Genomic DNA, 25,489 nt, shown 5'->3' on the forward strand with positions numbered 1-25,489 from the left:
GCAGGTCACAAAGCTTTACATTTTGTCATTACAGCGGTGACTATGCCGGCTGCCAGTTATCTGTAGAACTCTCCCTGTCTTACACATCCTGCTTCTCACCAACTAGAATTCTATTTACACAAGTCTTATGTCATCAGCTGATATGGGCGTTCTGTGACTATGACAAGGACAAATATATATCCCAGCTGCCACTGTCCTGGCACCCAAATTAGCAGAGTAATAACTATATGTAGTGTGTATAATGTATACATTACCTGCTTCAGTTACACACTATACTAATCCACTGTCTCACAGAAAATGCAACCAACAAAAAGTAACAGACTCTTCAAATTGTGCTAATGTAATCACGCCCTACCCTAAGGAGCTTACAGTCTAATAATATAATGCAGCCAATAGCCTAAGGAGCTTACAGTCTAATGGTATAATGCAGCCCATACCCTAAGGAGCTTACAGTCTAATGGTATAATGCGGTCCATAGCCTAAGGAGCTTACAGTCTAATGGTATAATGCGGTCCATAGCCTAAGGAGCTTACAGTCTAATGGCATAATGCGGTCCATACCCTAAGGAGCTTACAGTCTAATGGTATAATGCGGTCCATAGCCTAAGGAGCTTACAGTCTAATGGTATAATGCGGTCCATAGCCTAAGGAGCTTACAGTCTAATGGTATAATGCGGTCCATAGCCTAAGGAGCTTACAGTCTAATGGTATAATGCAGCCCATACCCTAAGGAGCTTACAGTCTAATGGTATAATGCGGTCCATAGCCTAAGGAGCTTACAGTCTAATGGTATAATGCGGTCCATAGCCTAAGGAGCTTACAGTCTAATGGTATAATGCAGCCCATACCCTAAGGAGCTTACAGTCTAATGGTATAATGTGGTCCATAGCCTAAGGAGCTTACAGCCTAATGGTATAATGTGGTCCATAGCCTAAGGAGCTTACAGCCTAATGGTATAATGTGGTCCATAGCCTAAGGAGCTTACAGTCTAATGGTATAATATGGTCCGTAGCCTAAGGAGCTTACAATATAATGGTATAATGTGGTCCATAGCGTAAGGAGCTTACAATCTAATGGTATAATGCGGCCCATACCCTAAGGAGCTTACAATCTAATGGTATAATGTGGTCCATAGCCTAAGGAGCTTACAATCTAATGGTATAATGCGGCCCATACCCTAAGGGGCTTACAGTCTAATGGTATAATGTGGTCCATAGCCTAAGGAGCTTACAGTCTAATAATTTAATGCAGCCAATAGCCTAAGGAGCTTACAATCTAGTGGTATAATGCGGTCCATACCCTAAGGAGCTTACAATCTAATGGTATAATGCGGCCCATACCCTAAGGAGCTTACAATCTAATGGTATAATGTGGCCCATACCCTAAGGAGCTTACAGCCTAATGGTATAATGCGGCCTATACACTCAGGAGCTTACAGCCTAATGGTATAATGCGGCCTATACTCTCAGGAGCTTACAGCCTAATGGTATAATGCGGCCTATACTCTCAGGAGCTTACAGCCTAATGGTATAATGCGGCCTATACTCTCAGGAGCTTACAGCCTAATGGTATAATGCGGCCTATACTCTCAGGAGCTTACAATCTAATAATATAATGTGGCCCATACCCTAAGGAGCTTACAATATTATGGTATACTGTTGCTCAGAGCCTAAGGATCTTACAATTTAGTGGTATAATGTGGCACATAATGGTAAGATGCTCCCAGTAGTAAAATGGGAGACCCTTCCCTAGTGACCTTACAGGACAGTAGTATAATGGGAAACCCTTCCCTAGTGACCTTACAGGACAGTAGTATAATGGGGGGCCCTTCCCTAGTGACTTTACAGGACAGTAGTATAATTGGAGACGCTTCCCTTGTGACCTTACAGGACAGTGGTATAATTGGAGACCCTTCCCTAGTGACCTTACAGGACAGTAGTATAATGGGAGACCCTTCCCTAGTGACCTTACAGGACAGTAGTATAATGGGAGACCCTTCCCTAGTAACCTTACAGGGCAGTTTTATAATTGGAGACCCTTCCCTAGTAACCTTACAGGACAGTTTTATAATTGGAGACCCTTCTGCAAGGGGCTTACATGCTTCTGGTATGAGAGAACCTTTACTCAAGTATGTTACAAGCCAGTGGTATAGGGAGAGACACCTACAGATACAAGATTGTGGTAAAATAATATAATTGGAGGCCCTTTCCCTACAAAGTGGTGCAGTTTGTTATATTTACATATATTTTGCATTTAATTGAAAATGTCTTGAGTCAGACTGAAGTCAGTTTATTATTATGGCTAATTGGGGGTCCCATTCAGTCTGTGACTAATCTATTTATATCCGGCACCTGCTCTCTCCGTACGATCTTCTCTGCATGTGGCTGTTGCACTTGAATGGGATGGTTCTTCCTTGTACTTGCTGTGGGGTTTAGTGAACAAGATTATAGACTAAAGTTGTCCTCCGTCACTGCACACAGAGCTAAACATTAGCTGGGGCTAGAGGGGAAAAGGAGAAGATGTGCTCGATTCATTAAGTCTCTCCAGTGAGAATATGCTTCCAGTTATATAATCCTGTGGTGCTAATTCACTAAAGTGTGACACCAAAACATAGTGAATATGCTCGGATTTATTGTATGTGAATCTGTTGGCGCATTACAAATAAATAAAGGAATAATAAATATTAAAGCCAGCGTTAGTAACATACTGTATTTAGGTATGTCTGGCCCAGAGCACTGTATTTAGTGACCTAAAGCTCCCTATAAAATCTGCGGATATCAGATACCCTCTCTTTGTTCTGTTGCCTCCCTCACTATCCCAGGCATTCTGACCTTCCTCCCTATTTCCATTTATAGCCTGGAGTAGAAAAGGTTAAACATTCTAGAGCAGAACATGGGATGCAACCAGACCCCCAGCCTTGTTGGATTGCCATAAATAGGTCTGCCATACATACATTACTAGTCTGTCCTGTAAGTAACTGTCCTATAGCCACCCAGGCACCTCATGCCAACTCACCACTGTCATGTCTACACCTCCCTGACACTCCATGCCAACCTGACACTGTCATGTCTACACCTCCCTGCCACTCCATGCCAACCCACCACTGCCATGTCTACACCTCCCTGACACTCCATGCCAACCTGCCACTGTCATGTCTACACCTCCCTGACACTCCATGCCAACCCACCACTGCCATGTCTACACCTCCCTGACACTCCATGCCAACCCACCACTGCCATGTCTACACCTCCCTGACACTCCATGCCAACCTGCCACTGTCATGTCTACACCTCCCTGACACTCCATGCCAACCTGACACTGTCATGTCTACACCTCCCTGACACTCCATGCCAACCCACCACTGTCATGTCTACACCTCCCTGACACTCCATGCCAACCCACCACTGCCATGTCTACACCTCCCTGACACTCCATGCCAACCCACCACTGCCATGTCTACACCTCCCTGACACTCCATGCCAACCCACCACTGCCATGTCTACACCTCCCTGACACTCCATGCCAACCTGCCACTGTCATGTCTACACCTCCCTGCCACTCCATGCCAACCTGCCACTGTAATTTGTAAACCTCCCAGACACATCATGCCAACCTGCCACTGTCATGTGTACACCTCCCTAACCCTTCATGCCAACCTGCCACTGTCATGTGTACACCTCCCTAACCCTTCATGCCAACCTGCCACTGTCATGTCTACACCTCCCTGACACTCCATGCCATGACACTTCACTGTCATGTCTAAACTTCCCTGACACTCCATGCCAACTTGCCACTGTCATGTGTACACCTCCCTGACACCTCATGCCAACCTGCTGCTGTCATGTGTATACCTCCCATACATCTCATGCCAACCTGCTAATGTCATATGTACACCTCATGCCATGACACTTCACTGTCATGTCTACACCTCCCTGTACACCTCCCTGACACTCCATGCCAACCTGCCACTGTCATGTTACACCTCCCTGAAACCTCATGCCAACCTGTTAATGCCATGTATACACCACCCTGACACCTCATACCAACCTACCACTGTCATGTGTAAACCTTCCTAAAAACCTCATGCCAACCTGCTAATGTTATGTGTACACCTCCCTGACACCTCATGCCAACCTGCTAATGTTATGTGTACACCTCCCTGACACCTCATGCCAACCTGCTAATGTTATGTGTACACCTCCCTGACACCTCATGCCAACCTACCATTTGTTGGAGCTTGAGGTCTGTTATAATACTGCAGTTTTTAGTGTTCATTCCAATTTCCAAGCAATCATAAAGCACTGATTCCCATCTCCCAGAATAAGCAGCGGTAACTGACCCTGCAAATGCTGGAAGCTCGAGTGCGCTAGCTAAGGCAGGAATAACAGCATTTCTTGCCAGAGGGTATTTACCTGCTTGTATATCTTGGTTGGCTGAACCAATTGGAGCTCTGCACGTATGTGCTGGACTAGTGAATGAAGTAGGCTGCATATAAGTGTCACTAAGCCTCAGGGTAATAGGTAATTACAGCAGGTAGAGAGTTACTCCTCCAGTGCTCTGTAACATGTCTGCGTGTGACTTCTGCCACTGGAGGTGGAAGCATGGAATGCACAAGCCTATGTGCCTCACACCAAACGGTCACCATTATGTCTGTAGAAGCCGCTTACTAGGTGGCTATTACCAACCCTGCTGGGTAGCTATTTTTCTGGAGATTGTAGACGGTAAATGTCATTTTGATGTGTATATAAAACGTGCAATAAAGATTATTATAGAGGCTAAATGATGTTTGTTTTGTTGTCCTTCTACATATGAGTTTTACCCTCGTTCGTACCAGAGATTAGTTCATGGGGCACAATGAGGAGTCCCCTCTTTCTCACAGCGATCATCTCACATATGAGCACTAATAATAATAATTAGTATTTATATAGCGCCTTTCTCCCAGTGGGACTCAAAGCGCTTTTTCAGCGCTCGTTCTCGGAATTAACCAAATCGGCAGCTGAATAGTAATAGTTATTATTATTACCCAATTTAATGGTACTGGTATAGATCAGTCAGACAATGAGACGATTGCTGTATACAAACACAAATGTTTAATGAGCGTTCAGGGGGTGTAAAGCTAATGTTATAGGCTTTCCTACTGCTGTCATAGAGCACGCCATCACATGCAGTGCACCGAAACCGGTTCTGTATAGAGCAAAGCTTACTGTGGAAACATTAATGCCCCAATGAGGCCTCAAAGTTGAAATGAATCCTACCTAACGATAATACCCCACTGGGGCATTTGCCAATAAACCTTTTCCATGCCAGTGCGTACAACAAGTCAGAGCACCTCCAGTGAATGAGATTTTAATTGTGTTCTTTGTGAGCAATGGTGACCTGGCATGGTGGATTTAGCATAATTACTGCATCATAGGTGACTGCTGACCAAACAGGACGAGTCAGGCACTCCCTGCTATTAGGCTGTGCGGCTCAGTCTATGAAGCTGTTGACCCTTTCACTGCCAGGGGTGTATTATGCTGCAGGGGTGGGAGAGGGGTCACATTCTTTCTAAATGCTGAGCCTTTGAGATGTTTAGACAGAAGTGCTTCTTGTGACCTATTACAATAATACTGCACCTTATTTATTGCACCACTATGTAAGTGATAATACATTAGTTTTTGTCACTGATTTTGTTATAATCCTAGTTAAACCCAGGCTGGACCTGGCACAGGTCAGGAGGCCTCTCTTGTGGGTATCTTGGTATAGGATACAGGCGATGAAAGGCTAATTGCTGTAGTGCGAGCCTGCTAGTATTGAGGAGTGGTTGGCGTGCTGTGATTGACAGCTTTTAGTTTGGATTTTTTAATATTTGCATCTGTAAAATGGGACAGTTTGCGGAGGGGATGAAACTTATGTAAATATTGCCTAAAGGACATAAGATACTGTTGTATACAGCTTATACATGTAACCTAATGGTAGTTTTCTATCATTTGTAATACGTTTGTATACTGTGTGTACCCTCAGAATAATAGAACAATACTGTAATATTTGTTGTTTAGATAAATATAGACTATTATTTGCAGTTTAGAGCATTGAAACCACAAGTGGGAAATAATTAGTCATTTTGGATCATTTTATTTAAAAAAAATAATTTCAGAATAAGTTTGGATTTTGGAATTCCGTATTTGTGGATTTGTACCTGTAATACATTTTAAAACATTTTCTTTTATTTTTACAAAAAATGAGAATCATGTTGCTTTAATAGAATAAAGAATTTAGTAGTGCGTGACACTTCTCGTCTGCAGAGCTTGCAATCTCTAATGTTGGAAAAAAGAGGTGATTGATACAAAGAGATGATAAAACAAATGTGTGCACTAGAAACGATTACTGTCTAATACTGGGAATCAAGGGTGATTAACAGATATGAATGTTTTATTGGGATGGTTGCACCTAAAGATGCTTTTTATAATCTTTATACTGTGATGATCATGAAAAAGAGAGATGAACATTTTAAAATGATTTAATTATTGGCTATAGAGATAGGAAACATAGGTAAGTAAACTAGTGTGGTTGTCTGCAGAGCTTACAATCTAATGATGCAGAGAGAAGCTTAGGAAGTAATTGTCTGTGCAGAATATTTCAGTGCTTGTCTGCAGAGCTTACAGTCTAATGATACAGAGAGAAGTTTAGGAAGTAATGTGTCTGTGCAGAATATTTCAGTGCTTGTCTGCAGAACTTACAATCTAATGATACACAGAGAAGCTTAGGAAGTAATGTGTCTGTGCAGAATATTTCAGTGCTTGTCTGCAGAGCTTACAGTCTAATGATACAGAGAGAAGTTTAGGAAGTAATGTGTCTGTGCAGAATATTTCAGTGCTTGTCTGCAGAACTTACAATCTAATGATACACAGAGAAGCTTAGGAAGTAATGTGTCTGTGCAGAATATTTCAGTGCTTGTCTGCAGAGCTTACAGTCTAATGATACAGAGAGAAGTTTAGGAAGTAATGTGTCTGTGCAGAATATTTCAGTGCTTGTCTGCAGAACTTACAATCTAATGATACACAGAGAAGCTTAGGAAGTAATGTGTCTGTGCAGAATATATCAGTGCTTGTCTGCAGAGCTTACAGTCTAATGATACAGAGAGAAGTTTAGGAAGTAATGTGTCTGTGCAGAATATTTCAGTGCTTGTCTGCAGAGCTTACAGTCTAATGATACAGAGAGAAGCTTAGGAAGTAATGTGTCTGTGCAGAATATTTCAGTGCTTGTCTGCAGAGTTTACAGTCTAATGTAACAGAGAGAAGCTTAGGAAGTAATGTGCCTGTGCAGAATATTTCAGTGCTTGTCTGTAGAGCTTAGAGTCTAATGATACAGAGAGAAGCTTAGGAAGTAATGTGCCTGTGCAGAATATTTCAGTGCTTGTCTGCAGAGCTTACAGTCTAATTTAATAGAGAGAAGCTTAGGAAGTAATGTGCCTGTGCAGAATATTTCAGTGCTTGCCTGCAGAGCTTACAGTCTAATGTAACAGAGAGAAGCTTAGGAAGTAATGTGCCTGTGCAGAATATTTCAGTGCTTGTCTGCAGAGCTTACAGTCTAATTTAATAGAGAGAAGCTTAGGAAGTAATGTGTCTGTGCAGAATATTTCAGTGCTTGTCTGTAGAGCTTAGAGTCTAATGATACAGAGAGAAGCTTAGAAAGTAATGTGTCTGTGCAGAATATTTCAGTGCTTGTCTGCAGAGCTTACAGTCTAATGATACAGAGAGAAGCTTAGGAAGTAATGTGTCTGTGCAGAATATTTCAGTGCTTGTCTGCAGAGCTTACAGTTAAATAATACACAGAGAAGCTTATGAAGTAATGTGTCTGTGCAGAATATTTCAGTGCTTGTCTGCAGAGCTTACAGTCTAATGATACAGAGAGAAGCTTAGGAAGTAATGTGTCTGTGCAGAATATTTCAGTGCTTGTCTGTAGAGCTTAAGTCTAATGATACAGAGAGAAGCTTAGGAAGTAATGTGTCTGTGCAGAATATTTCAGTGTTTGTCTGTAGAGCTTAGAGTCTAATGATACAGAGAGAAGCTTAGGAAGTAATGTGTCTGTGCAGAATATTTCAGTGCTTGTCTGCAGAGCTTACAATCTAATAATACAGAGAGAAGCTTAGGAAGTAATGTGTCTGTGCAGAATATTTCAGTGCTTGTCTGCAGAGCTTACAATCTAATAATACAGAGAGAAGCTTAGGAAGTAATGTGTCTGTGCAGAATATTTCAGTGCTTGTCTGCAGAGCTTACAGTCTAATGATACAGAGAGAAGCTTAGGAAGTAATGTGTCTGTGCAGAATATTTCAGTGCTTGTCTGCAGAGCTTACAGTCTAATGATACAGAGAGAAGCTTAGGAAGTAATGTGTCTGTGCAGAATATTTCAGTGCTTGTCTGCAGAACTTACAATCTAAGGATGCAGAGAGAAGTTTATGAAGTAATGTGTCTGTGCAGAATATTTCAGTGCTTGTCTGCAGAACTTACAATCTAATGATACACAGAGAAGCTTAGGAAGTAATGTGTCTGTGCAGAATATTTCAGTGCTTGTCTGCAGAGCTTACAGTCTAATGATACAGAGAGAAGCTTAGGAAGTAATGTGTCTGTGCAGAATATTTCAGTGCTTGTCTGCAGAGCTTACAGTTAAATAATACACAGAGAAGCTTATGAAGTAATGTGTCTGTGCAGAATATTTCAGTGCTTGTCTGCAGAGCTTACAGTCTAATGATACACAGAGAAGCTTAGGAAGTAATGTGTCTGTGCAGAATATTTCAGTGCTTGTCTGCAGAGCTTACAGTCTAATGTAACAGAGAGAAGCTTAGGAAGTAATGTGTCTGTGCAGAATACTTCAGTGCTTGTCTGCAGAACTTACAGTCTAATGATACAGAGAGAAGCTTAGGAAGTAATGTGTCTGTGCAGAATATTTCAGTGCTTGTCTGCAGAGCTTACAATCTAATAATACAGAGAGAAGCTTAGGAAGTAATGTGTCTGTGCAGAATATTTCAGTGCTTGTCTGCAGAGCTTACAGTCTAATGATACAGAGAGAAGTTTATGAAGTAATGTGTCTGTGCAGAATATTTCAGTTCTTGTCTGCAGAGCTTACAGTCTAATGATACAGAGAGAAGCTTAGGAAGTAATGTGTCTGTACAGAATATTTCAGTGCTTGTCCGCAGAGCTTACAATCTAATAATACACAGAGAAGCTTATGAAGTAATGTGTATGTACAGAATATTTCAGTGCTTGTCTGCAGAGCTTACAATCTAATAATACACAGAGAAGCTTAGGAAGTAATGTCTGTGCAGAATATTTCAGTGCTTGTCTGCAGAACTTACAATCTAAGGATGCAGAGAGAAGTTTATGAAGTAATGTGTCTGTGCAGAATATTTCAGTGCTTGTCTGCAGAGCTTACAGTCTAATGATACACAGAGAAGCTTAGGAAGTAATGTGTCTGTGCAGAATATTTCAGTGCTTGTCTGTAGAGCTTAGAGTCTAATGATACAGAGAGAAGCTTAGGAAGTAATGTGTCTGTGCAGAATATTTCAGTGCTTGTCTGCAGAGCTTGCAGTCTAATGATACAGAGAGAAGCTTAGGAAGTAATGTGTCTGTGCAGAATATTTCAGCGCTTGTCTGCAGAGCTTACAGTCTAATGATACACAGAGAAGCTTAGGAAGTAATGTGTCTGTGCAGAATATTTCAGTGCTTGTCTGCAGAGCTTACAGTCTAATGATACACAGAGAAGCTTAGGAAGTAATGTGTCTGTGCAGAATATTTCAGTTCTTGTCTGCAGAGCTTACAGTCTAATGTAACAGAGAGAAGCTTAGGAAGTAATGTGTCTGCAGAATATTTCAGTGCTTGTCTGCAGAGCTTACAGTCTAATGTAACAGAGAGAAGCTTAGGAAGTAATGTGTCTGTACAGAATATTTCAGCGCTTGCCTGCAGAGCTTACAGTCTAATGTAACAGAGAGAAGCTTAGGAAGTAATGTGTCTGTGCAGAATAATTCAGTGCTTGTCTGCAGAGCTTACAGTCTAATGATACAGAGAGAAGATTATGAAGCAATGTGTCTGTGCAGAATACTTCAGTGCTTGTCTGCAGAACTTACAGTCTAATGTAACAGAGAGAAGCTTAGGAAGTAATGTGTCTGCAGAATATTTCAGTGCTTGTCTGCAGAGCTTACAGTCTAATGTAACAGAGAGAAGCTTAGGAAGTAATGTGTCTGTACAGAATATTTCAGCGCTTGCCTGCAGAGCTTACAGTCTAATGTAACAGAGAGAAGAGTATGAAGTAATGTGTCTGCAGACTATTTCAGTGCTTGTCTGCAGAGCTTACAGTCTAATAATACAGAGAGAAGCTTAGGAAGTAATGTGTCTGTGCAGAATATTTCAGCGCTTGCCTGCAGAGCTTACAGTCTAATGTAACAGAGAGAAGCTTAGGAAGTAATGTGTCTGTGCAGAATATTTCAGTGCTTGTCTGCAGAGCTTGCAGTCTAATGTAACAGAGAGAAGCTTAGGAAGTAGGGTGTTAGTGCAGAATATTTCAGCGCTTGCCTGCAGAGCTTACAGTCTAATGATACAGAGAGAAGCTTAGGAAGTAATGTGTCTGTGCATAATATTTCAATGCTTGTCTGCAGAGCTTACAGTCTAATGATACAGAGAGAAGCTTATGAAGTAATGTGTCTGTGCAGAATATTTCAGCGCTTGCCTGCAGAGCTTACAGTCTAATGTAACAGAGAGAAGCTTAGGAAGTAATGTGTCTGTGCATAATATTTCAGTGCTTGTCTGCAGAGCTTGCAGTCTAATGTAACAGAGAGAAGCTTAGGAAGTAATGTGTCTGTGCAGAATATTGCAGTGCTTGTCTGCAGAGCTTACAGTCTAATGATACAGAGAGAAGCTTAGGAAGTAATGTGTCTGTGCAGAATATTTCAGTGCTTGTCTGCAGAGCTTACAGTCAAATAATACACAGAGAAGCTTAGGAAGTAATGTGTCTGTGCAGAATATTTCAGTGCTTGTCTGCAGAGCTTGCAGTCTAATGTAACAGAGAGAAGCTTAGGAAGTAGGGTGTTAGTGCAGAATATTTCAGCGCTTGCCTGCAGAGCTTACAGTCTAATGATACACAGAGAAGCTTAGGAAGTAATGTGTCTGTGCATAATATTTCAATGCTTGCCTGCAGAGCTTACAGTCTAATGATACACAGAGAAGCTTAGGAAGTAATGTGTCTGTGCATAATATTTCAATGCTTGTCTGCAGAGCTTACAGTCTAATGATACAGAGAGAAGCTTGTGAAGTAATGTGTCTGTGCAGAATATTTCAGCGCTTGCCTGCAGAGCTTACAGTCTAATGTAACAGAGAGAAGCTTAGGAAGTAATGTGTCTGTGCATATTTCAGTGCTTGTCTGCAGAGCTTGCAGTCTAATGTAACAGAGAGAAGCTTAGGAAGTAATGTGTCTGTGCAGAATATTTCAGCGCTTGCCTGCAGAGCTTACAGTCTAATGATACACAGAGAAGCTTAGGAAGTAATGTGTCTGTGCAGAATATTTCAATGCTTGTCTGCAGAGCTTACAGTCTAATGATACACAGAGAAGCTTAGGAAGTAATGTGTCTGTGCAGAATATTTCAGTGCTTGTCTGCAGAGCTTACAGTCTAATGTAACAGAGAGAAGCTTAGGAAGTAATGTGTCTGTGCATAATATTTCAGTGCTTGTCTGCAGAGCTTGCAGTCTAATGTAACAGAGAGAAGCTTAGGAAGTAGGGTGTTCGTGCAGAATATTTCAGCGCTTGCCTGCAGATCTTACAGTCTAATGATACAGAGAGAAGATTATGAAGTAATGTGTCTGCAGAATATTTCCGTGCTTGTCTGCAGAGCTTACAGTCTAATGTAACAGAGAGAAGATTATGAAGTAATGTGTCTGTGCAGAATATTTCAGTGCTTGTCTGCAGAACTTACAATCTAAGGATGCAGAGAGAAGTTTATGAAGTAATGTGTCTGTGCAGAATATTTCAGTTCTTGTCTGCAGAGCTTACAGTCTAATGATACAGAGAGAAGCTTAGGAAGTAATGTGTCTGTGCAGAATATTTCAGTTCTTGTCTGCAGAGCTTAGAGTCTAATGATACAGAGAGAAGCTTAGGAAGTAATGTGTCTGTGCAGAATATTGCAGTGCTTGTCTGCAGAGCTTACAGTCTAATGATACAGAGAGAAGCTTAGGAAGTAATGTGTCTGTGCAGAATATTTCAGTGCTTGTCTGCAGAGCTTACAGTCTAATGATACAGAGAGAAGCTTAGGAAGTAATGTGTCTGTGCAGAATATTTCAGTGCTTGTCTGCAGAGCTTACAGTCAAATAATACACAGAGAAGCTTAGGAAGTAATGTGTCTGTGCAGAATATTTCAATGCTTGTCTGCAGAGCTTACAGTCTAATGTAACAGAGAGAAGTTTAGGAAGTAATGTGTCTGTGCATAATATTTCAATGCTTGTCTGCAGAGCTTACAGTCTAATGTAACAGAGAGAAGTTTAGGAAGTAATGTGTCTGTGCATAATATTTCAGTGCTTGTCTGCAGAGCTTGCAGTCTAATGTAACAGAGAGAAGCTTAGGAAGTAATGTGTCTGTGCATAATATTTCAGCGCTTGCCTGCAGAGCTTAGAGTCTAATGATACAGAGAGAAGCTTAGGAAGTAATGTGTCTGTGCAGAATATTTCAGCGCTTGCCTGCAGAGCTTACAGTCTAATGATACACAGAGAAGCTTAGGAAGTAATGTGTCTGTGCAGAATATTTCAATGCTTGTCTGCAGAGCTTGCAGTCTAATGTAACAGAGAGAAGCTTAGGAAGTAGGGTGTTCGTGCAGAATATTTCAGCGCTTGCCTGCAGATCTTACAGTCTAATGATACAGAGAGAAGATTATGAAGTAATGTGTCTGCAGAATATTTCAGTGCTTGTCTGCAGAGCTTACAGTCTAATGTAACAGAGAGAAGATTATGAAGTAATGTATCTGCAGAATATTCCAGTGCTTGTCTGCAGAGCTTACAGTCTAATGATACAGAGAGAAGCTTAGGAAGTAGGGTGTTTGTGCAGAATATTTCAGTGCTTGTCAGCAGAGCTTACAGTCTAATTTAACAGAGAGAAGCTTAGGAAGTAATGTGCAGAATATTTCAGCGCTTGCCTGTATTGTTTACAGTCTAAGGGACGCTGTGTAAGGAGAGTGACAGTGTGACAGAAGGAAGCAGATGTGTGTGTATTTAATTTCTGTTCTCATTCTGCACACCAAGAATATACATGTGTATACTGCAGTGCGGACAAACAGGGATTTCATTAACTGTTTGTGAACCATTTAGAAGGTGAACTGAAGGTGATGAACATTTAACAGAGGATACATTTGGTGCTCGTCTGCACAGCTTTTCTATGGATGGAGAAGAACTGAGAGTGTTTGCAAGGGAACCAATTTTTTGCTTTCTAAGCATAGAGAAGAAAGTGTGAGAGTGTTTGTTATAGAGCAGTAAATTGTGTGTTTGTCTTCAGAGCTTTTAGTCTAAGGAAGTACAGAGGAAGCATATATCAATGCTTGACAACAGAGCTTACACTCTACAGTTGTTGGGGAAATTAAAGATTTTTTTGTTAATATATATATATATATAAATAAGTCCAAAGGTGCACGCTCACTCCCCAAAAGCAAATAGAACAAGGGTGCAAAACATATAATAACTTGTAAGGATGATTTCACTCTCTAGAATTAAATTCACACAAAATAATTCTGGGGGAATAAACCCCTTCCTCAGACGTCTGAATGCCCCAATGTCACATTATAGTCTTTTTGTGAATTTAAATCCAGAGAGTGTGATCATCCTTGCGTGTTATATATCTCTAATACATTTAACAAACCCAGTAATATAGTTGTAGCAGAGCCAACTGTCCCTTTAACTTCCTTGGGAACACTGTCCTGTGTTAGCAGACACAGAAGAATGTGTGAGTCCTATACTTTTGCCATTTGTTGCATGAACTTGTAGTGTGTGCTGATTAGCTGACAGTATCCTGAGAGTTTTGACATTGTTAGGGAAGTGGCACGACCCCCCCTGCTGGGCACACGTTCCGTGCCTTTAGTTTGTGATGGGCTGGAGTGGTGGTTGTGTGATTTTATAGCTTTGCTTGTGTCCTCTTGTGTGAGTTAGTTATGCTAGTGACGCATTTAGAGGACGACCGGCTCACTGGTATGTCACAGATGAGGAGCCAAACTTTGTTCAACAATTCTTTTTGGTTTGTAAAGTGTCTGGCATTAAATGGTTAAATAAAATTGTAAGTTTATAATGAGAAGAACTTTGCACATATTACTAAAAAGCAGCAGCTGGAACTAAATGCTTTCTCTGGTCAGGGGAGTAATCAGTTCAGTCTCACAGTAACCCATCTTCCATACCATTTAATGATTAGAATAGATTACAATGCTCAGCATTATGGCTAATACTGGGGCCCTGTGCATCGTCCGTACAGTGCTGTGGCCGTCTTGGAATGAATGAACGGATCATATACACAGGGAGGGGCAGCTGAGTCAGGCACCGAGGTTGGATTCCTGCCCCCTCCCTCCCCATGCATGGCTGGAGGGTGTGTGTCTCAGAGCGCGTGTCTGTCACTCTGCTTTCTTCTTCCCTTTCTGCGTGTTGGAACGCAGTCTCTCTAACTGGCCTCTCAGCTGTCTCTTTTTTGCTCTGTCCAGTATCTCTCACACCCCAGAGGTGGAGCCACCAGCCTTCCCAGGAGCCGGCAGAGGGGGAGAGAGAAAAAAGACAGCTAAAAAGGAGGGGAGGGAAAGTTTCTTGTATCTTGCTGCCCAGCTCTGAGGGTTGCTGAGTGGAAGCTGCTGCTTCTCCCCTCAGCATATTATCATCTCTCAGCTGACAGACGGGGTTGTCATATGCTATTTATTTATTCTCAGTTCCTTTCATTTTTCCTGAATCATTTTCTCAAGACCTCGTGGGCACTGTGTCCTTTGCCAACTTCCTCTACTACCTGTTGCATCTAAAACTCACTATCCAAGATGGTTGCTGGAATGCTAATGCCACTGGAGCGACTGCGAGCAATTTATGAAATCCTTTTCCGGGATGGAGTGATGGTGGCTAAAAATGATGAGAGGCCACAGAGTCGGCACTCTGAGGTGCCAGGTGTTACCAACCTGCAGGTGACGAAAGCCATGAGCTCACTTAAGTCCCGTGGATTTGTACGAGAAACCTATGTATGGAAGCACTGTTACTGGTACCTCACTAATGATGGCATTGCTTACTTGCGACAATACCTGCACCTGCCTCCTGAGATTGTTCCAGCATCATTACAGAGGGTGAGGCGTCCAATGCCCGCTGCTGCTTTGCCCCGACGGCCCCCGGCTTCTGGAGTACAAACTATGCGGGGTCCCACGTCTTATGTACCTAAACCCCAATCTGAAGGTGAGAGGCAGGAGTATCGCAGGAGAGAAATGCCAGAGTTACAGAAGAGTCAATCCTCCATGTCGGGTTCCTACAACACCCGGGCACAAGAGGAGAGCTGGCCAGAAGGTGGGTGGCAGAGATGGCAAGAGAAGGGGGGACAGTTTAGTTTGAATGAGGCTGTTAGGCCATCTAAGACCCCAGCAATAGAAGGGAAGTTAGGGATATGGCAGGATCAGAAAGGGGAAGCAAGAAGGGAGAACAGAGTTGAGTTAAAAGCAATGGGGAATGCAGCAAGCGTGTTCTCTGATACTCAGGGAGCAGTGAATAAAGTTGTGGAGACGCAGCAGATAAGGAAGAGTGTAAAGCCAGAATTAGAGCTACAAACCGTTCCAAGTTCAGTAACTGCAGCATATGATAGGCAGGAGCAGAGGGGGGAGGTGGCCAGGAGCAGAGCAGTAAAGGAGCCAGTGGAGTCTGTGATTATCTCATCCTCTACTAAGTTTCAAAATGCAGAAAAAACATTTGGGGCCAGAAAGGCTGTCTGGAATGAGGCTGCTGAGTTAAATGCAGTGACCTCAATATATAAAAAGGAAGACGTCAGGCAAGAGAAGGACAAAAATGTGATAGCAGAGGAAAACGTACTTGCATCTCAAGGGGCCTCTTTACTTACAAGTGCACAAGTTAAACAGGAGATCAGACAGGGAATACGGGAGAAGAAGGAGGTGGCAGAAACGTTGGAGGCAGTTAACATTCAGAAGGATATTAGGCCTGTAATCTCTGAGCTTGAGAAGGAGACTAAGCAGGGTGGTAGGCAGCAGAAAAAGCCCAAGAAGCAGACTGAGAAAGAGCAACCAGAGGCTCAGGTAGCTCAGGATATAGTGACATCTGTCCCTGAACCCCCCAAAAATGAGGCCAAACAGGACAAGAAAAAGAGGGAAGGAAAAGGAGAGAAAGTAGAGGAAAAAGAGGTTTGCTTAGTTTCAGAATCAAAGGTAGAAGCCAGTCAGGTCTGCATAATAGAAGAGACAAAGCTCAGTGAAAAGAAGGGGGAGATTAGCAAAGCTGCTGAATTAGAGTCAACTTCAGTAACTGCTGCCTGTGAAACAGCAAAGCCAGAGACACAAGTGCAGGGCAGGCAAGGGAAGAAGAAAGAGCCTAAAGCGCAGGCTGTGGGGGGCATTAAGAAGACAGAAAAGCAGGGGGCAGAAGAGGTACAGGCTGCCCCTGAGCCACCAACACCCCTTGTCAGTCAGGAAGCTAAACAGGACATTAGGAGGGAAGAGAGTAATAGAGAGTCAAAGGTAAAGGAAAATGCCCCACTAGCTGAGTCCAATGCAGTGACTATAACCTGTGAATCAACAAAGAGAGAGACACAGCAGGGGGAGAACGGGAACAAGGGGAAACAAAGGGCAGAAAAGGTGATTAGGAAGGAGACCAAACTGGTACCTCTTGGTCCAGTGACCTCAGTTCCAGAACCTGTACAGGTGGAAGCTAGAAAGGAAGAACAAAATCAGGTAACACCAGAGGCCCATAAAGAAGGGGTTGTAGATCAGAAACTAGAGGCACCAGTAACTCAAGGCCTAGTTGTCTCTGACAATGAACTTCCAGAGGCCAAAAGCAATTTGGAGACCAGTCAGGAGAAATCAAACAAGGAGGCCGAGGGGGTTAAGGTGAAGCAGGAGATAACTTTGTCACAAACAGAGAGTTCTGATAGTAAACCCAATGAAACAAAACAGGAGGCCCGACAAAAGGGGAAAGATAAGAGAAAAAAGAAGCTAGAAGTAAAGGAAAATCTGCTGCTAGATGAGTCAAACATATCTACAAATGCAGTTACTGTAACTTGTGAATCAGCAAAGAAACAAACTCAGCATGAGGAGAAGCAAAGGGTAGAAAAGGTTAGTGAAAAGGAGACAGATGTGGTACCTGTAGTTCCTGGCCCAGTTACCCCACACCCAGAACCTGCACAGGTAGACGCCAAAATAGAAGTGAGACAGGAAGAACAGAATCAGGGAACATCAGAGGCCCATAGCGAAGAGGTTGTGGAGAAGAAACCAGAGGTATTAGAAGCTCTAGGCTTAGTTGCCTCTGACAATGAGCTCACAGAGACTGAAAGCAAACTAAAGATCTGTCAGGAGATATCAAACAAGGAGGCCGAGGGGGTTAAGGTTAAACAGGAGATAACTTTATTACAAACACTTGTATGCACAGAGATTTCTGCCCCTAAACCCAATGAAACAAAACAGGAGGCCCAACAAAAGGGGATAGATAAAAGCAAAAAGAAAGGAGTAAAGGATGAGGGTAAGTTGTACAGTACAGGCATAAAAGATAAGAAAAAGACAGAAAAGTCTGAATCTGAGCGAATACAGAAAACTCTAGGATTAGTAGTCACTGAAGAACAAGAGATCAGACCAGAGGCCGTTAGTGAAAAAGGGATCCAAGGGATTAACAATGAAATAGCTAAATTACAGGGAGTTGTAGGCCCACTGACTTCTGAACAAAAAAAAGAAGAGTCTGATGAAATAACACTGGTCTGTTCTGTACCTGCACAACTAAAACAAGAGATTATTACTGAAGCTACATTGTCTTTAACTGCACATGCCCAGAGTCCTCCACTATCTAAAGTGACTGACATTGTCAAGCAGGAACCAATACCTGAGGTCAAAGAGGACTTGATTCTGGTTTCTGAATCACAAAGGACCACTGAGACAAAGGTCAAGAAGCAGATCATCGTAGAACATGTCATGTCAACTATCACCCAAAGTTGTACAGTGACTGAGATTTCTGAACTTAACATAGGTACAAAGGAGGGTGACCTGCAGGCAGAGTCCATTGGAAGTATTTGTACCACAAAACCTCCAGATTCTGGAGAAATACAAGGGACCAAGGAGCTGAAGGCCACACTGGAAGTTAAGGATCACAAGGACTTGCAAGACTCCAGCAAACAGGAGAATCAACAGACTTTGGTAGAACTTGCTATCTCTCCCCAGAATCCTCTAGTGTGTAAGGAAACACAAGAAACTGAGCCGCATGCTCCAACACCAGCAACCAGTGACAAGACAGATGCTGAGCAGGAAGTGGCACATGATCCAGATGTGACTGTGGAGGAGACGTCTGTATCATTCTCTGACTCCACCCTTGATGAAGGTGAGTACAGCCTACTGAGGCCATTTCTTTAAAACCTGTTGGTCAGTTACTAACAGTACGTCATATCTGACTCATAGGGGAAGGTCATATGTGCCTTGAGGGAGAGGCGGGTCCTATTGCTGATGCTAATGTATACGGACAGTGTGTGTAAGGAACACATGGTGACCTGGGTAAAGCTGCATATGCGTGTAGCCATATCATTTTATTTCTCACATTTTGTCATCATTAGTATTACCTTTCAGGAAATGCCATCGCAATACTGTATTTCTCTTTAAATCTCATGTAGCTTCACAGTTCCGTGGTTTACTGAATCTGGCTGAATAATGCACTGACTTGTAGTTGGAACAGAATAAATATAAGTGATCAGATATTGTATCACATGTTGCATATCTACTTATATTATGTGTGTACACTGAGGAGCTTTACGTTGCAGCAGAATCAGGTTAGCAAGCATTCTGCCTCTTCACTGTGGCACTGTGTGTGTGAGGAAGATTTCTAATGTTCTTGATAAGTTTAAGGCAAGAGAGATTTTTCTCAGCTCCTGTACATGAGAGAGACGCTCACTGTGCTTTAGTAATTCAAAACGAGTCTCAAAAAATATTATTTGTCTCATGCACATGAAAGAGCAACAGTTAATTAACTTCATTTTACATGTTAAAAATATTTTTGCATGAAGAAAAGTTTAAATGAAACTGACATAAATTTCATGGAGTCCCAGGACTTTACTGTTCATTGGCTGATAAGAAAAATGCTATATAAAACTGACATAAAAACTTTGCTTTATTCAGAACAGGATTACCCATTAAAAAATAAGTTTGGAAGCATTCTCTCTTTTAGATGGAATTAGCTGATGATCATGTCCCTTTAAGTACCATTCAGGTGCATTTTTTTAATGTTCGTACATAATCTATCTACTAAACTCTTCGTATAGTCTGCAGACGTGACTGGCAAAACACATTTCTGCATATGACATTTTCAAGACTAGTGAAGACTAGCAAACCATCCAGTTCCATATAGAGAGATATGTGAGTAATGAACCGTGGCTGCAGGAGGGTGTTCTGTGAAAGCATGTGGTGTACTGGAAGCATAGGGCATGGATAGGTGAGGCTAATGTGTGAGAAGATTGAGGCTACAGATGTGAGCAGGTGAGAGAGACTCGGGATGCCCAATACCAAGACAAACTGGCTGTGAGGTGAGTGAGGAGGACTAAAGCTATGAGATGGTGAAAGAGGCTCTGTGAGGTAAAAGAGAGGCAACAAGCTGGTGGTGTTAGGGTAGGGAGAGGTTGTGGGGTGTAGGGAGAGCCTGTAGGGTATGAGGGGATACAGAAAACTTTGGAGTGTGAGGGTTACGAGAGGCTTTTCAAGGTGAGAGGGAAGAGAGGCAGTGGGGTGTAGAGAGAAACTTTGGTGTGTGAGTGTAGAGGCTGTGGAGGAGTAGAGAGACTGTAGTGTGTAAGAGGAAGAGAGACAGTGTGTGGGGTGTGAGAGTAGAGACCATCTGTGGGGTGTTAGAGGAGAGAGACTGTCTGTGGGGTGTGAGAGAAGGGAGACCGTCTGTGGGGTGTGAGAGGAGAGAGACTGTCTGTGGGGTGTGAGAGAAGGAAGACCGTCTGTGGGGTGTGAGAGGAGAGAGACAGTCTGTGGGGTGTGAGTGGAGAGAGACAGTCTGTGGGGTGTGAGTGGAGAGAGACAGTCTGTGAGATGGGAGAGGAGACAGTCTGTGAGAGGTGAGACAGTCTGTGAGGGATGTGAGAGGAGAGACAGTCTGGGGTATGAGAGGAGAGACAGTCTGTGAGGTGGGAGAAGAAAGAGACGGTCTGTGAAGTGTGAGAGGGAGAGAGACAGTCTGTGGGGTGTGAGAGGAGAGACAGTCTGTGGGGTGTGAGAGGAGAGACAGTCTGTGAGGTGTGAGAGGGAGAAAGACCGTCTGTGGAGTTTGAGAGGCGAGACAGTTTGTGAGGGAGAGATAGTCTGTGAGGTTGGAGAAGAGAGAGAAAGTTTGTGAGGTGTGAGGGGGAAGAGAGACGGGGTGTGAGGGGGAAGAGAGACAGTCTGTGAGGTGGGAGAGGAGAGAGACAGTCTGTGGGGTGTGAGGGGGAAGAGAGACAGTCTGTGAGGTGGGAGAGGAGAGAGACAGTCTGTGGGGTGTGAGGGGGAAGAGAGACAGTCTGTGAGGTGGGAGAGGCGAGAGTTAGTCTGTGGGGTGTGAGGGGAAGAGAGAGAGACTGTGGGGTGTGAGAGGAAATTTAGCTTGATAGAGTGTGAGATATAGAGACTGTGGGGTTAGAAGAAAATATTACTGTGACACCTACTGGGATATTTTGTGCTGTAAATGTCACAAGCATAGTTCTTACACATCCACTAGAGGGAATATAAACTAGTAGTGAAGATAGACAGAAGAGGAAGAATGAATCACAGCCGGAGGGAGGAGTACAGGGCGCAGGAGATGGGAGCCAGACGAAAATATTAACCCTCGGACAGCTACATATATGTAAAGTGAAAGAGCCGAAGGAGTGTGTGAGAGCTCAGGTATCAGAGTTTCATGAAACTCAGTGTTAGACCCCAGACTACTGGACACTACACAATACTCCTGTGTTATCCCGGAGTGCTTATGTGTGAGCAACAGGAGGAGTTATAGGGAGGGTTATATGGTGCAATAGGAGGAGTTATACGTAGCATTTATACGGAGCAACAGGAGGAGTTATAGGGAGGGTTATATGGTACAATAGGAGGAGTTATACGTAGCCTTTATACGGAGCAACAGGAGGAGTTATAGGGAGGGTTATATGGTGCAATAGGAGGAGTTATACGTAGCATTTATACGGAGCAACAGGAGGAGTTATAGGGAGGGTTATATGGTACAATAGGAGGAGTTATACGTAGCCTTTATACGGAGCAACAGGAGGAGTTATAGGGAGGGTTATATGGTGCAATAGGAGGAGTTATACGTAGCCTTTATACGGAGCAACAGGAGGAGTTATAGGGAGGGTTATATGGTGCAATAGGAGGAGTTATACGTAGCCTTTATACGGAGCAACAGGAGGAGTTATAGGGAGGGTTATATGGTGCAATAGGAGGAGTTATACGTAGCATTTATACGGAGCAACAGGAGGAGTTATAGGGAGGGTTATATGGTGCAATAGGAGGAGTTATAGGAAGGGTAATATGGTGCAATAGGAGGAGTTATAGGAAGGGTAATATGGTGCAATAGGAGGAGTTATAGGAAGGGTTATATGGTGCAATAGGAGGAGTTATAGGGAGGGTTATATGGTACAATAGGAGGAGTTATACGTAGCCTTTATACGGAGCAACAGGAGGAGTTATAGGGAGGGTTATATGGTGCAATAGGAGGAGTTATACGTAGCATTTATACGAAGCAACAGGAGTTATAGGGAGGGTTATACGGAGCAACAGGAGGAGCTAAATTTAGGGTTATATGGTGCAATAGGAAGAGTAATAGGGAGGGTTATATGGTGCAATAGGAGGAGTTATAGGAAGGCTTATATGGTGCAATAGGGGGAGTTATAGGGAGGGTTATATGGTGCAATAGGAGGAGTTATAGGGAGGGTTATATGGTGCAATAGGAGGAGTTATAGGGAGAGTTATATGGTGCAATAGGAGGAGTTATAGGGAGGGTTATATGGTGCAATAGGAGGAGTTATAGGGAGGGTTATATGGTGCAATAGGAGGAGTTATACGTAGCCTTTATACGGAGCAACAGGAGGAGTTATAGGGAGGGTTATATGGTGCAATAGGAGGAGTTATAGGGAGGGTTATATGGTGCAATAGGAGGAGTTATAGGGAGGGTTATATGGTGCAATAGGAGGAGTTATACGTATCCTTTATACGGAGCAACAGGAGGAGTTATAGGGAGGGTTATATGGTGCAATAGGAGGAGTTATAGGGAGGGTTATATGGGGCATTAGGAGGAGTTACAGGGAGGGTTATATGGTACAATAGGAGGAGTTATAGGGAGGGTCATATGATGCAATAGGAGGAGTTATAGGGAGGGTTATATGGTGCAATAGGATGAGTTATAGGGAGGGTTATATGGTGCAATAGGAGGAGTTATAGGGAGGGTTATATGGTGCAATAGGAGGAGTTATAGGGAGGGTTATATAGTGCAATAGGAGGAGTTATAGGGAGGGTTATATGGTGCTATAGGAGGAGTTATAGGGAGGGTTATACAGAGCAACAGGAGGAGTTATAGGAAGGGTTATATGGTGCTATAGGGAGGGTTATATGGTACAATATGAGGAGTTATAGGGAGGGTTATATGGTGCAATAGGAAGAGTTATAGGGAGGGTTATATGGTACAATATGAGGAGTTATAGGGAGGGTTATATGGTGTTATAGGGAGGGTTATATGGTACAATATGAGGAGTTATAGGGAGGGTTATATGGTGCAATAGGAGGGGTTATAGGGAGGGTTATATGGTGCAATAGGAGGAGTTATAGGGAGGGTTATATGGTGCAATAGGAAGAGTTATAGGGAGGGTTATATGGTGCAATATGAGGAGTTATAGGGAGGGTTATATGGTGCAATAGGAAGAGTTATAGGGAGGGTTATATGGTACAATATGAGGAGTTATAGGGAGGGTTATATGGTGCTATAGGAGGAGTTATAGGGAGGGTTATATGGTACAATATGAGGAGTTATAGGGAGGGTTATATGGTGCAATAGGAGGGGTTATAGGGAGGGTTATATGGTGCAATAGGAGGAGTTATAGGGAGGGTTATATGGTGCAATAGGAGTTATAAGGAGGGTTATATGATGCAATAGGAGGGGTTATATGGAGGGTTATATGGTGCAATAGGAGGAGTTATAGGGAGGGTTATATGGTGCAATTGGAGGAGTTATAGGGAGAGATAATATGATGCAATAGGAGGAGTTATAAGGAGGGTTATGTGGTACAATAGAATGGGATATAGGGAGGGTTATATGGTGCAATAGGAGGAGTTATAGGGAGGGTTATATGGTGCAATAGGAGGAGTTATAGGGAGGGTTATATGGTGCAATAGGAGGAGTTATAGGGAGGGTTATATGGTGCAATAGGAGGAGTTATAGGGAGGGTTATATGATGCAATAGGAGGAGTTATAAGGAGGGTTATGTGGTACAATAGAATGGGATATAGGGAGGGTTATATGGTGCAATAGGAGGAGTTATAGGGAGGGTTATATGGTGCAATAGGAGGAGTTATAGGGAGGGTTATATGGTGCAATAGGAGGAGTTATAGGGAGGGTTATATGGTACAATAGGAGGTGTTATAGGGAGGGTAATATGGTACAATAGGAGGAGTTATAGGGAGGGTTATATGGTGCAGTAGGAGGAGTTATAGGAAGGGTTATATGGTGCAATAGGAGGGGTTATAGGGAGGGTTATATGGTGCAATAGGAGGAGTTATAGGGAGGGTTATATGGTGCAATAGGAGGAGTTATAAGGAGGGTTATATGGTGCTATAGGAGGAGTTATGGGGAGGGTTATATGGTGCTATAGGAGGAGTTATAGGGAGGGTTATATGGTGCAATAGGAGGGGTTATAGGGAGGGTTATATGGTGCAATAGGAGGAGTTATAGGGAGGGTTATATGGTGCAATAGGAGGAGTTATAGGGAGGGTTATATGGTGCAATAGGAGGAGTTATAGGGAGGGTTATATGGTGCAATAGGAGGAGTTATAGGGAGGGTTATATGGTGCTATAGGAGGAGTTATAGGGAGGGTTATATGGTGCTATAGGAGGAGTTATAGGGAGGGTTATATGGTGCAATAGGAGGGGTTATAGGGAGGGTTATATGGTGCAATAGGAGGAGTTATAGTGAGGTTTATATGGTGTAATAGGAGGAGTTATAGGGAGGGTTATATGGTGCAATAGGAGGAGTTATAGGGAGGGTTATATGGTGCAATAGGAGGAGTTATAGGGAGGGTTATACGGTGCAATAGGAGGAGTTATAGGGAGGGTTATATGGTGCAATAGGAGGAGTTATAGGGAGAGATAATATGATGCAATAGGAGGAGTTATAGGGAGGGTTATATGGTGCAATAGGAGGAGTTATAGGGAGGGTTATATGGTGCAATATGAGGAGTTATAGGGAGGGTTATATGGTGCAATATGAGGAGTTATAGGGAGGGTTATATGGTGCAATAGGAGGAGTTATAGGGAGGGTTATATGGTGCTATAGGAGGAGTTATAGGGAGGGTTATATGGTGCAATAGGAGGAGTTATAGGGAGGGTTATATGGTGCAATAGGAGGAGTTATAGGGAGGGTTATACGGTGCAATAGGAGGAGCTACATGGAGGGTTATACGGAGCAACAGGAGGAGCTATAGGAAGGGTTATACAGAGCAACAGGAGGAGCTATAGGGAGGGCTATACGGAGCAACAGGAGGAGCTATAAGGAGGATTATACGGAGCAACAGGAGTAGTTATAGGGAGGGTTATATGGTGCAATAGGAGTTATAGGGAGGGTTATATGGTGCAGTAGGAGGAGTTATAGGGAGGGTTATATGGTGCAACAGGAGGAGCTATAAGGAGGATTATACGGAGCAACAGGAGTAGTTATAGGGAGGGTTATATGGTGCAATAGGAGTTATAGGGAGCGTTATATGGTGCAGTAGGAGGAGTTAAAGGGAGGGTTATATGGTGCAATAGGAGGAGTTATAGGGAGGGTTATATGGTGCAGTAGGAGGAGTTATAGGGAGGGTTATATTGTGCAGTAAGAGGAGTTATAGGGAGGGTTATATTGTGCAATAGGAGGAGTTATAGGGACGGTTATATGGTGCAGTAGGAGGAGTTATACAGAGTAGTTATATGGTACAATAGGAGGAGTTATACAGAGTAGTTATATGGAGCAACAGGAGGAGTTATAGGGAGGGTTATATGGTGCAATAGGAGGAGTTATAGGGAGGGTTATATTGTACAATAGGAGGAGTTATAGGGAGGGTTATA

At 43.0% G+C, this 25,489-nt stretch overlaps 1 protein-coding gene across 8 annotated transcripts in view; it reads left to right on the forward strand.

Moving 5' to 3' along the window:
• PLEC (plectin) overlaps window positions 1–25,489 on the forward strand; it is a 476,113-nt gene that overhangs the window by 171,953 nt on the left and 278,671 nt on the right. For 3 of the 8 annotated variants that reach the window (XM_053715463.1, XM_053715465.1, XM_053715466.1), the window contains exon 1: window positions 14,678–18,541. The exons of 4 other annotated variants lie outside the window; for them this stretch is intronic. In XM_053715463.1, the coding sequence (XP_053571438.1) occupies window positions 15,013–18,541 (3,529 nt within the window). In that variant the 5' untranslated portion in view covers window positions 14,678–15,012. Of the gene's footprint in view, window positions 1–14,676; window positions 18,542–25,489 lie in introns of those variants that run through there. One more of the 8 variants, XM_053715464.1, reaches the window with a different exon arrangement.

Source organism: Bombina bombina, chromosome 5, assembly GCF_027579735.1.
Source record: "Bombina bombina isolate aBomBom1 chromosome 5, aBomBom1.pri, whole genome shotgun sequence".
In the NCBI taxonomy this organism is placed as follows: Eukaryota; Metazoa; Chordata; class Amphibia; order Anura; family Bombinatoridae; genus Bombina; species Bombina bombina.